Genomic DNA, 12,381 nt, shown 5'->3' with positions numbered 1-12,381 from the left:
TGTACTCTCACCATAGGAAAGACTCAGACATTTCTACCTGTGAATTCATTAGCAGCCACAAGTAAATGCACTTACCTCTGCTTGCTCAGAATCTTCTCTAGTTTGGCATCCTCTGCAGTTTGCAGACCCAGTGTAGAAGTGAGAGGACAGACTGTAGCCAGATACTGGACAAGCTGAATATGCTGCCCTGGCCGATATGCTCTCCCTTTGCCTTGACTATAGAGCCATTCAGCTTTCAAACTGGAATTTTGAGAAATAAAGAAGAGCAGATGACTCTTTCTAATCAAAATATACTAATAAGCAACAATTATCATCCTTCTTAATTTGCCTTTATACAGGATGTTTCTCAGAATAATATTCTCTGAAGTTTTAAAAACATATCTTTCTGGCCAGTGCCGTGGCTCACTTGGCTAATCCTCCGCCTGTGGTGCCGGCACCCCGGGTTCTAGTCCCAGTCGGGGCACCGGTTCTGTCCCAGTTGCTCCTCTTCCAGTCCAGCTCTCTGCTGTGGCCCAGGAAGGCAGTGGAGGATGGCCCAAGTGCTTGGGCCCTGCACCCACATGGGAGACCAGGAGAGAGGCGCCTGGGTCCTGGCTTTGGATCAGCATGGTGCGCCGGCCGCAGCACCAGCTGCAGCGGCCACTGGAGGGTGAACCAATGGAAAAGGAAGACCTTTCTGTCTCTCTCTCTCTCTCTCTCACTATCCACTCTGCCTGTCAAAAAATAAATTAAAAAGAAAAACAAAAAAGCATTTCTTTCTGGGCCAGCGCCATGGTTCACTTGACTAATCCTCCGCCTGCGGCACCAGAATCCCACATGGGTGCCGGGTTCTAGTCCCGGTTGCTCCTCTTCCAGTCCAGCTCTCTGCTGTGGCCCGGGAAGGCAATGGAGGATGGCCCAAGTGCTTGGGTGCCTGCACCTGCAGGGGAGACCAGGAGGAAGCACCTGGTTCCTGGCTTCAGACTGGCACAGCACCGGCCGTAGCGGCCATTTGGGGGGTGAACCAACGGAAGAAAGACCTTTCTCTCATTCTCTCTCACTGTCTGTAACTCTACCTGTCAAATAAATAAATAAAAAATATAAAAAAAAAATCTCTTTCTGACTCACTTCCATTACTCTAATGTTTTAAGTATTTTTCTTCCACAGAGTTGCACTAATGATTCCAACTATTTTAAAAATATTTTCAGGAAGGAATAATATTTCCTCCATTAATTTTGTCAAACTAGAGTACCTAAAAACATTAATTATACTTGAAACCATTAGATCACAATGACAGTTTTAGAAAAAGGCTAACTGGTCATAGTTGGAGGACGTTAATGAACCATCAACTTATTTTTAAAAACTGATAAAAAAGAGGCTGGCACTGTGGTGCAGTGGGTTAAGCCGCCAACTAAAGCACCAGCATTCCATTTAGGTGCCAGTTCAAGACCCGGCTGCTCCACTTCTGATCCCGCTCCCTGCTAACATGCCTGAGAAACCAGGGGAGGACTGTCCAAGTTCTTGGGCCCATGCACCCATGTGGTAAATCCAGAAGCAGCTCTGGGCTCCTGGCTTCGGCCTGCCCAGCTTTGCCTGTTGGGGCCTTTTGGGGAGTGAACTAGCGGATGTTCACTAGCCTAGTTCATTAGCAAAGTGAACTAGTGAACACTCTCTCCCTATCCCTCTCTCTGTAAATGCGCCTTTCAAACAAATAAAAGAAACCTTAAACAGTATAAGAAACTGATAAAGAGTGGATGCCATGGCCCAGAAAGTTAAGCCACTGTTAAGATGTTGGAGTGCCTAGAATTGAATCCTGCCTCTACTTCCAATCCAGCTTTCTGCTAATGCACACCCTGGAAGCAGCAGATGATGGCTCAAGTACTTGAGGCCCTGCCATCCACATGGGAGACCCAGGTGGAGTTTCCAGCTCCTGCCTTCAGCTTGGTCCAGCCCCAGCTACTGTGGGCATTTGGGGAGTGAATGAATGGATGGAAGATCTCTCTCTCTGTTGTTCTGCATTTCAAATAAGTAAATAAACTTTTCTAAAAGTAACTGATAAAACATAAGCATAATCATAAGTATGATTAATTCTATCTAGCCTATACAAACTATACCAATGAGTAATCATACCGTTACTTCATATAAGCAGGCCAGCCAAAAAGAAAATGGATAATAGAATTTTATAATTTTATAATTCTTTATACTTTTATAATTCTTACTGATTTAATGGATTTAGGCACTGATCATTAGTAGCTAATAACACAAGAGATAACCAAATATTGAGTGCCTCACAAAAGAATCCACATACTAGTACTCCCTTCAAAAAAAAAAAAAAAAAATCGAACTTGGGGTTGCCATGGCATAGTGCTTTTAAGCTGTGACCTGCAATGCTGGCATCCCATATGAGAGCCAGCTATTTCACTTCCAATCCAGCTCCCTGCTAACGTGCATGGGAAAGCAGCAGAATCTGGCTCAAGTGATTGGATCCTTGCCACCCATGTGGGAGACTAGATGGAGTTCCAGGCTCCTGACTTCATTTTGGCCCAGTCCTAGCTGTTGCAGCTACTTGGGGAGTGAACTAGTAGTTGGAATATCTCTCTGTAACTAACTGTGCCTTTCAAAAAAAAATTAAAAAAAACTTAAAATACTCATTTTAATTTCAACAAATTCTTTGATTCCCAGTCTATCCTTATGTAATAATGATAATTTATTATGTACTTACTATATGATGAGCATTGTTATATATAGTATCCTTAACCCCAACACCCTTGAGAGCTAGATGATATTACCTACATTTTACAGATGAAAAAATTTAGACTCAGAGAGGCTAAAGAACTTTCCAAGGCCATGCAGCTAATACATGAAATATGTGAAGCCTCCTCTTGTCCTGACTCATCTCTTTCAACCAAACCCTATCTCTGCCCACTTCACTATGCTGCTTCTCAGATATGAAAATACTGCAAGTCCTACTCCCATAGGAAAATCCAATATGTTTATCTTCTTTTTCTTAAAGGAAGATCCAGTGAAACTCATCAAAATAGACACATATTCTAGCTTAAGAACTAGTCATGGTTTAAAACAAAATAACATCTGTTTTTGGAGTAACACTTACTGTAGGAAAAAGGAACTGCCACCCTTTTTTGTAAGAAAACTAACCTTAACAAATGTCCCTCACCCTATACCAGCAGCACCAGTATCTAGCTCCCAGTTTCTATTCTCACTGCCCCAACATAAGTACATAACACTGTGGGAAGAAGAAACAGGGAAATGCTGTCTGTAAAGTACTGCTCATCCTCCCATCAGAAAACCCAAGGAAGTACTGCTGATCTCCAGTAATGGAGGACAAATAAGAGTGAGGAGGAATAGAGAAAAATTGTCCATGAATGTGTGTGAGTAGCTACTGAAAGCAAAGAGTGAAAAGAGGCGTAGTTAAGAGAATAAAGTCATCCCAAACCCAACTTTCCCTAACTCCACTCCCTCTGGCCACACCCTTGGTTCCTTACCTCCCCTGAAGCTCTTATTCCGCCTATCATGAGCCAATGTCCTGAAGACCCCATCCCGTAGGGGTCCCAGCTTCAAGCCACAGAAAGCATCAGTGATCTAGAGATAAGGGAAATGCCCACTTGCACTGGTTCACAGGCTTGCAAAGGGGAAGACCAATCTACACATCTGTTACTGGTTCCAAAGTGGAATTCTGCCTGCATTTTTCCCAGTCATCATTATGCAAGGTAATTAGGTTCTAAGATATAATGAATACTTCCATTACAGATATGCTAGCTTTTGTGGAATTGAACTGAGATCCTATACAAGGCTTCTATGCAAAAACGTTTCAAGCTTGAAATAAAAGATTAATAAAAGCACTTTTAGCAATCAAACTGTTGTATGTTGGGCACTACGTTGGGTTCACTAGTGCCAATCTCTAGAGCAGATATTTCTTATCCTTTTTTAGAAAGGAAAAAAAAATCCTAAATAACCAGCACATGGTCTACTACATGAATGCACTATTGCTCTTAATTTCTAATGGCACATTATAAGAAATATTCAGTGTGTTAATCTGCAGGAGGCTAGAAACAGTCTTTTCAGGAGCTTTGTGATTAATATGATGTAAAAGAGATCACATTCACCTTTCCTTCTGAGAAATTATATATCCATCTAGGACTCTGAGGTTTAAGCACCAGCTGACGATGTATGGCCGATAATCAAACCCTGGAATGGAAGGTGTTGCCATCACACAAGGATTGTTCATGATCGACAACTGTTCTAATTCAGTTAAGGACGCCAAAAATGAGATCTGGAACAAAAGAAAGCTTTGTTGAACAAAATGGACTATTCAGTGTCAAGCACAGGGCTTCCGCTGATTACACATCTTTGGCAGCATTTGAGAATGTAACAATTTCCCTCTTGTACTGACAAGCAACAAGTAATACTCTTCTATTACCCACTGACTTTCCAAAATCTCAACAATATGGCTATCTGTCCCTGTGGCACAAAGTCCTTTAGAAAATAACACTATTTCCTAGCAGAGAGAACTCTATTTTGAAAACATAATAGCAGCCAGGGGAAGGTGCCTTATTAAACCCTGTATCACAGATGTCCTTCTATCACTATCACCTCCCAGTAGAATGGTATTTGTAGCATTACAAATGAAATTAAGTTTTAATGATCCACTGACATTAAGGAAAAGTGGAAAGAAAAATAACGTTCATCTAGAGCCAAGTGTTGCATCTTGATGCCAGTTTCTTTCAAGATACAGTCTAAGTGAACTTACAACCCTCTCCTGTGTCTCTTCTGGACTTTCTACCTCCCTGGATCCCACAGAATACCCTCAAATTTTACCTCGTTCAAATCCCGGACTTCATTTTCTGCCAAAGAAAGTATAGCCAGACTTCTGGGTAGATAAGTGGGTGCCATTCTAAGGGCAGTGATGATGTTCCCATGTAAAAGCAGGGTCTTGAAAGTAAAAACAGCATAAATTATAAATGGAAAGATTATATATAAATTGATCCATCTTGACAACATCAAAAAGCATATATGAGAACAGAGTGGTCTATTTAATTATACTTCTCATCATCTCATCATAATGTTAAAATGGTTCTAGGTGGTATTCTGGTCCAACTTTTCTTTCCATGTAAACATCCTAAGCTCAAAAAAGTTTAAAGACTTGTCTAAGAACACATGCTTGGTATAGTAACCATCATGCTGAGATTTAAGTTATTAGACATTAAGCAAATGTCAACACAATTATTCACATCTTTTTAAAACATCAAAATAGAGGGTGAGAAAAGTGAACTGAAGAAGTCAATAAAAAGGCCGGCATTGTAACGTAGCAGGTTAAGCCACTGCCTATAATGCCAGCATCCCATATGAGTGCTCCCTACTAATGGTTTGGGAAAAGCAATGGAAGATGACCAAGTGTTTGGACTCCTGCCACCCACATGGGAGAGCCAGATGAAGGCCCGGCTCCTGGCTTCAGCCTGGCCCAGCACCAGCTGTCCCAGCCATCTGGGGAGTCAACTAGCAGATGGAAGATCTCTCTCTCTCTCTCTGTAAATCTTTCAAAATAAATAAATTTTTTAAAAAGTCATTAAAACAACCATGTATAAAGTAAATTCTCCAAAAGAGAGATACCCACAACTCATAACTTGAAATTATATCATCTCAGTAAGTAAAATCCAGAGGAATGCAGAATGTGATACTTGCAGATGAAGCTGATTAACATTCAGTCAGCAATAATCCAGAATAAACCTGAACACCCAGAATTCTGATCAGATAATCATGCCTTCAATAGTCCTCTAGTTCATCTGAATTCTTTTAGCATCTATCAGGACAGCATCTGGCTACATAAAATGATTTAGAATAATTGTTGCTAAAAATGATTTCTGCTAAAGATCTGGGGAAAACAGAGCTGAGACAATACTTCTAGGCTTAATGAGGCCATCTAACGCTAATATCTATTGAAACAAAGGAAAAGTTCTATATATAATTTTTTTTTGTTTCAAGATTTATTTACTTATTTGAAAGGCACAGTTACAGAGAGCAGAGGCAGAGAGAGAGAGAGAGAGAGAGAGAGAGAGAGAGAATCTTCCATCTGCTGGTTCACTCCCCAGATGGCCACAACGGCCAGATCTGTGCCAATCCAAAGCCAGGAGCCAGGAGCTTCCTCTGGGTCTCCCATGTGGGTGCAGGGGCCCAAGGACTTGGGCCATCTCCCATTGTTTTCCCAGGCCATAGCAGAGAGCTGAATTGGAAGTGGAGTGCTGGGACTCAAACCAGCGCCCATATGCGATGCCGGGACTGTAGGCAGTAGCTTTACCTGCTATGCCAGAGCGCTGAGCCTATATATGTTTTTTGAAGCTGTTATTCCAACTGTTGCTTATTTGATTACATGATACATTCCCCTTCATAAAAAGTGCTATATCCTACATGCTTATTTTTTAAATTAAAATGACAATAACTTCAATAATTAATTCTTATTACTATACAAGTACAATGTTCAGTGTCCAAAACACAGATTCAAAGGGCAGGTGTTTGCCACAGTGGTTAAGGAGCCACTTGGATCACCAGCATCCCACATCCAAGTTAGTGAGCTCAAGTCCTGGCTCTGCTTCCAATTCCAGCTCCCTGATAATGCACACCATGGGAGGCAACAGGTGATGATGGGTCAAGTAGTAGGTTTGCTGCTACCTACTTAGAAGACCCAGATTATGTTCCTAGCTCCTAGCTTCAGCCTGGCCCAATTCTGGCTACTGTGGTCATCTGGTGAATTAACCAGTGGATGGAAAATCAATCTCTCTCTGCCTTTTAAATAAAATGAACATAAATAAAAATAATAATAAAAAAAGCAGATTCAAGCTCAGGAAGGATTAAGCTAAGGCTCATCAACATGTATACTATATAGCTAAAGCTACTAGCAGTGGTTGATTGAGCATGAAGGGAATTCAGTCATATTCAGTTGAGAATTAACCTGCTATGGTTTGACTGTGTCCCCTAAAAGGTCATGCATTAGAAACTTAATCCCCAAGTTCACATATTGATGGTATTTAATGGTTGGGCCTGTGGGAGGTTAATGGATTAGATGAGGTCATGAGGGTAGGGCCCCTATAATGGCATTTCTGACTTTATAAGAAGAGGAAGAAGACATGTGGTCTGTCTTTCCATATGAATGATATGATGCAGCAAAAAGATGCTGTGTGCTGGTGCTGAGGGCATGCTCTTGGTTTTCTCAGTCTCTAGAACCATGAGACAAATAAACTATTCTTTACAAACAACCCAATCCCAACTATTCTGTTATAGCAACAGAAAATTGACTGATATAACTATAAACACCAGTTTCAAAGTAAATACATCAGTTATTGAAAGTAATAACAAAAGTTATAACAAAAGTAATAACAAAAGTTCCATGATTAATTTCTAGTATTCTAATAAAATTCTTATAACAAAAAGTCTGTTTTTCATATGCTGCAGTCTGAGTTTAGGACATTCAGATCACTTTCTGTTGGTATTTTGGTATAAAATTTCAGAAATGACATAGAAATATGCTTACCTTCAGGGATACCAATTTAGATAGATCACCTATCTGGTGTATGTTATTATCTGATAAATCGAGATGCTGTAGAGATGTGCAGCTATTAATTTGTTCCATGGCCTATCACAAGAAAATTATGTTATTTAATGCACATAAAGTACAAAATGAAGTTCTTCCCTAGTTCCTTGTAGTTGAAAGAATCTCCTGTCTCCTCTCCTTATTACTGGAAACACAGCAGCAGAACTTAGCAATACAAAGTGGAGACAGTGCTAACGGAATTAATAAACTGTCAGATTGTAAGCTTCTACCTTTGTTATCTCTCTAAAAGAACAGGCTAGTAAGTGGCTCATAATATCCTAGATATTTGCAGGTTGAAGATAACATATGACAGCTGGTATGGAACAGTTTACATGTTAAGAGTGAAGGCAAACAGTATGGATTTAAATCGAAGCTCTGCAACTTCCTGGCTGTGAGGTCTTAGGCTAGTTTTCCAACTTCTGTGATTCAATTTCATCATCTCCATAGCGAGCAAATACTTCATAGGCAGTCATGAGATAGCATACATTAATACAGACCAAGTGTTTCGCATAATACTTACATAAATTGTTCAATAAAAGGCAGTTGTTAATACAATTTAATCTAGGGCCCTCACCCAGCATATAAAAAAATAAGACACAGAGATATGGACTAACTTACCCAAAATTAGACAGTTACTAAGTGGTGAAAGCAGGACTAGAATCCAGATCACCTAACCTTTAAAACAGTTTATTCTCCATTGTACCACTTAACATTTCCTTAAAGCTTAATTCAGCATGACAGAATCTCCCTCCTAAGCATTCTATTATTTGATCTACCTTTTTATGTTATTAGATTCTTAGTTCACAACAAAAGACCATTATATCAAGTGTTTCAAATGCAATGTTTTTTAGTTTATGTTAACAGAGATTATCCCTGGGGAGTGGGATGCATACTTTTGCTTTTTATTTTGTTTATTTCTATGCTGCTGGAATTTCTTTTCATATATGTATTTTAAAATCTAATTGATAAAAAAAAAGTTCACCTTGAGATTATTTCCTGCCAAATTCAGCCATTCCAAATGTACTAGTTCCTTGAGCCCTTCCACATAGCCAATGCTATTATGAGGCAAATTTAAAACACGGAGCTGAGTCAGTTTGGCCACACCCATCATCCGCACCAGCCGATTATTAGCCACTGACAACTAGGGAAAGGAAAGATATAATTATTCCAAGAACAAAATATATATGACTTTCACATCACAGTGGTTTAAAAGTTTGCTTAAGGCCAGCGCCGCGGCTCACTAGGCTAATCCTCCACCTGTGGCACCAGCACACCGGGTTCTAGTCCCGGTCAGGGCGCCGGATTCTGTCCCGGTTGCCCCTCTTCCAGGCCAGCTCTCTGCTGTGGCCCGGGAGTGCAGTGGAGGATGGCCCAAGTGCTTGGGTCCTGCACCCCATGAGAGACTAGGAGAAGCACCTGGCTCCTGCCATCGGATCAGCGCAGTGCGCCAGCCACAGCGCACCGACCACAGAGGCCATTGGAGGGTGAACCAACGGCAAAGGAAGACCTTTCTCCCTGTCTCTCTCTCTCACTGTCAACTCTGCCTGTCAAAAAAAAAAAAAAAAAAAAGTTTGCTTAGATGGCCAAACATTCCCAAACATACAAAGCCAATTTGTACTTTTCAGAGTACAAGGGTATTTCAAAAAATTCATGGAAATTAAATTAGAAGACAAGAGTATTTTGGTGAAAAAAAAAAAGTAAAATCCATGCATAGTTATGCATAGTTCTTTCATAATTTATATCACTTTTCATCAAGTTTTTGAAGATCCTTCATTTGCATGGAACATATTGGATAAAGCTCAGTGATCAGACCTCTTCCAATTACTAAAGACAGTTTTAAGACAACAATTTGAGAGAACGTAAACTCCACAAGAATGGAATTTGGAGCTAGCATGACACAGTGGTTTAAGCCACTCCTGCTATGCCCACATCCCATATGGGTGACAGTTCTTGTCCCAGATCCTCCACTTCCAAACCAACCAACTTCCTGCTAATACATTTGGGAAATCAGAAGATTGTGGACATTTAGGAAGTGAACCAGCAGATGGAAAATCTTTTTCTGTCTTTCCCTCTCTTTCTCTGTTACTCTTTCAAATAAATAAATAAATCTTTAAAAAAAAAAAAATTGGGGTCAGCGCTGTGGCATAGTAGGCTAATCCTCTGCCTGTGGTGCTAGCATTCCATATGGGCACCAGTTCAAGTCCCAGCTGCTCCATTTCCAAACCAGCTCTCTGCTTATGACCTGTGAAAGTAGTGAAAAATGGCCCAAAGGCTTGGGTCTCTTCACCCACATGGCAGACCCAGAAGAAGCTCGTGGCTCCTGGCTTTGAATTGGCCCAGCTCTGGCCCTTGCGGCCACTTGGAGGTGAATCAGAGAATGGAAGACCTTTCTCTCTGTCTCTCCCCTTCTCTGTCTGTAACTGTGCCTTTCAAACAAATAAAATCTTGGAAAAAAAAAAAAAAAAAAAAAAGCCTGGAATCCTTCTATTGTCTCAGTCAAAACCTAAAACAACGCAGACATAAAAGAGGGACCTAATAAACATTTCAAATGAATAAATGAATGAATTCTTTATTCCCATGATGTAAAAGGTTAGCTTAGTAATACAATATTTTGCTAACATAAATTTAACATTTTCTTTTTCTAGTCTATTCTAAATGTAGCACCCAAGCTGTCTTGTAAAATTTAAGGCAACATTTACTGCAGAGAACTGCAGAGTTACTCCTTGTCAGTTATTTTGAATAAGCTGGTCGTATGTAACTAATTTCCGAATGGTAATACCCACCTGTATTAATCGTTTGCATTTCTCCAGATTTTCCAATTTAATAATCTGATTTTTATCCAGAATCAAGGTGTGAATGTCAGCTTCACAGGGTAAATTTGGACCTAATTTCTGTAGTCCTTGCCCTGACCAATTGACAACTGATCCTTGAAAAGAGAAGAGAATTTGTTAGAAAACACATGTAAAACAAATACAACTTCCATAATTTGTACCTAGGTAATAACCGGCTCCGGTAATAACAGCATTTTTTAAATGGTGCTAAACTTCTGATGGGTAGATCCTAATGTGCCCAAACTACTTTGAAAATCAACATACAGTTCAGGTAATTTGTCTATAAAACAGAAAAAAACATATCTATTTCACAAGGTTGATGTGAGGGTTAAGAGAAATCATATGAATAGGACTTAGCCCCAGTCCTGGCACACAGCACTTAATAAAAGCACTTCAGTATATAACAAATATTTAGATCCTGCCTGTACCCTACCCAATTTCTGGAGTCTTCCAAGAGAAGCCACCATAAAGTGGTGTTCCAGAGAACAAGAAATCCTGACTTCCACTAATAGCACGGCTGAACTCACCGTGTGGTTCTGGACAGGTCATTTAGCCTCTCTGAACATCTGTGTAATTACCAGCAAAATCTGCCCATGGTGAGAGTGGGGAGGGAGTATGCCGAAAAAGAAGAAAAAAAAAATCCTGGATCTACTACTTCTCTAAAACAAATGTCCTTACAAATGAGATACTGTAAGAAAAGCACTCTCCCTAAAAGTGCTAGGTACAGGTTAACTATAATTGTCAGTTAAATTGTCTTGGTGAGCTAGAAGGTGGAGCTTAAGAGAAGCAGCTATCAGAAGGGGCGGGGCCAGAAAAACTGGCAATTTCAAATTTATACCCAGATTAGGGCTAATTTGGTAAATAATAATGCGAGATTGCTCTGGAAGATTTCAACGTTTTCCATTGTCTAATGGCTCTTAAGAGTGTGAGGAATCACAAACTTCTCTTAGAATCGGTTGAAAGCCGTACTGTCTCAGAAAATTGCATCACTTTTGCACACCATCGACCAAATCCTCCCCCTCTACTTTATAGCTCCCAGACAAGGAGCACCTGATCTAACGTGGAGACTAGCCTCGATCGCTGGCCTGGCTCCCTGGCTCCCGATTCGGACGGCTACAGCCCGGCCTCGGAGCTGTAACCAAAACAAAAGGAGCTCACGTCCAGCGCCCCAAACTGGTATCTCCCGGCCTCAAAAGCACCCACACCCACGCTCTACTGAGCAGCGACCAAACCCGATGCCAAGACCCCTTCTGAAGAACTGAGAACCGTGGGGTCCGGGTCGCCTCCAGAACTCATCAGGGCAACTGGCTACTTCAAAGGAAGAGTGCAGAAGTCAGTCTAGGGAGTGGTGGTGGAGGGAAGATTTCCTGAATGTTCTAGGGAGATGCATCAAACAAAAGAGAGAGACCGTACAAATTCTACTTGGGCACCTAGAACTCAAATTGTCCAAGAAAGGTCACCGCAGCTTGAAACCCACCGCCCAGCCAGCCCCCACAGCGCGGGAGCTAAGGTGCGGGACCACGCGAAGGCCCTTGGGTGCTGTAGTCCCCGGCACGACCCTCGCCGCGACAACGCCGAGTGGTACGGCACCCCGAGACTACAACTCCCAGAAGGGAGCGCGCCCCCGCGACGCCCACAGCTCCGCATCAAAAGAACTGGTCCAGAACTACACCTCGAAACCCAGGCTTTTCCTCTCTACGAGGCAACTATTTAATTCAACTCCATGGAATAAGCTGTGGGAATCAAGGGTGAGAATCGATTTACCTTCTCCGGAAGGCAAAGCCGCTTCCACGCGCGCCACCGCCATACTTGCCGCTTGCTAATAATACCAGGCAACCGTCCTCCAGCGGCTCTGTGGAGCCTGTAGTCTGAAGGAGGGAGCCGGAAACTACGACTCCCAGGATGCACGGCACCCAGACTGCCCAATTGGCTGCCTCCGTCTACTGACGGGAAACCGGAGCTAGAATC

General features: G+C 41.6%; 1 protein-coding gene across 6 annotated transcripts in view; it reads right to left on the bottom strand.

Annotated features, from left to right (window-relative positions):
- The window catches only part of CEP97 (centrosomal protein 97), a 31,759-nt gene extending 19,424 nt beyond the window's left edge, over positions 1 to 12,335 (bottom strand). For 4 of the 6 annotated variants that reach the window (XR_016233076.1, XM_051819110.3, XM_089331634.1 and 1 more), the window contains exons 1-7: positions 12,178 to 12,335; positions 10,366 to 10,508; positions 8,565 to 8,723; positions 7,523 to 7,624; positions 4,816 to 4,929; positions 4,104 to 4,270; positions 76 to 240 (exon numbers count right to left, since the gene is read on the bottom strand). Coding sequence is in view for 5 of the 6 variants with exons in the window: in XM_051819110.3 (XP_051675070.3) it covers positions 76 to 240; positions 4,104 to 4,270; positions 4,816 to 4,929; positions 7,523 to 7,624; positions 8,565 to 8,723; positions 10,366 to 10,508; positions 12,178 to 12,220 (893 nt within the window). In the remaining variant the exon portion in view is untranslated. Of the gene's footprint in view, positions 1 to 75; positions 241 to 4,103; positions 4,271 to 4,815; positions 4,930 to 7,522; positions 7,625 to 8,564; positions 8,724 to 10,365; positions 10,509 to 10,940; positions 11,853 to 11,890; positions 12,013 to 12,177 lie in introns of those variants that run through there. The other 2 variants (XM_089331636.1, XM_089331635.1) reach the window with 2 other exon arrangements.
- Between the last annotated feature and the right edge of the window lie 46 nt (positions 12,336 to 12,381).

The sequence above is a fragment of the Oryctolagus cuniculus genome, chromosome 4, assembly GCF_051225735.1.
Source record: "Oryctolagus cuniculus isolate XC-2025 breed Fujian yellow rabbit chromosome 4, ASM5122573v1, whole genome shotgun sequence".
In the NCBI taxonomy this organism is placed as follows: Eukaryota; Metazoa; Chordata; class Mammalia; order Lagomorpha; family Leporidae; genus Oryctolagus; species Oryctolagus cuniculus.
This window is presented reverse-complemented; position numbering and strand designations above follow the sequence as displayed.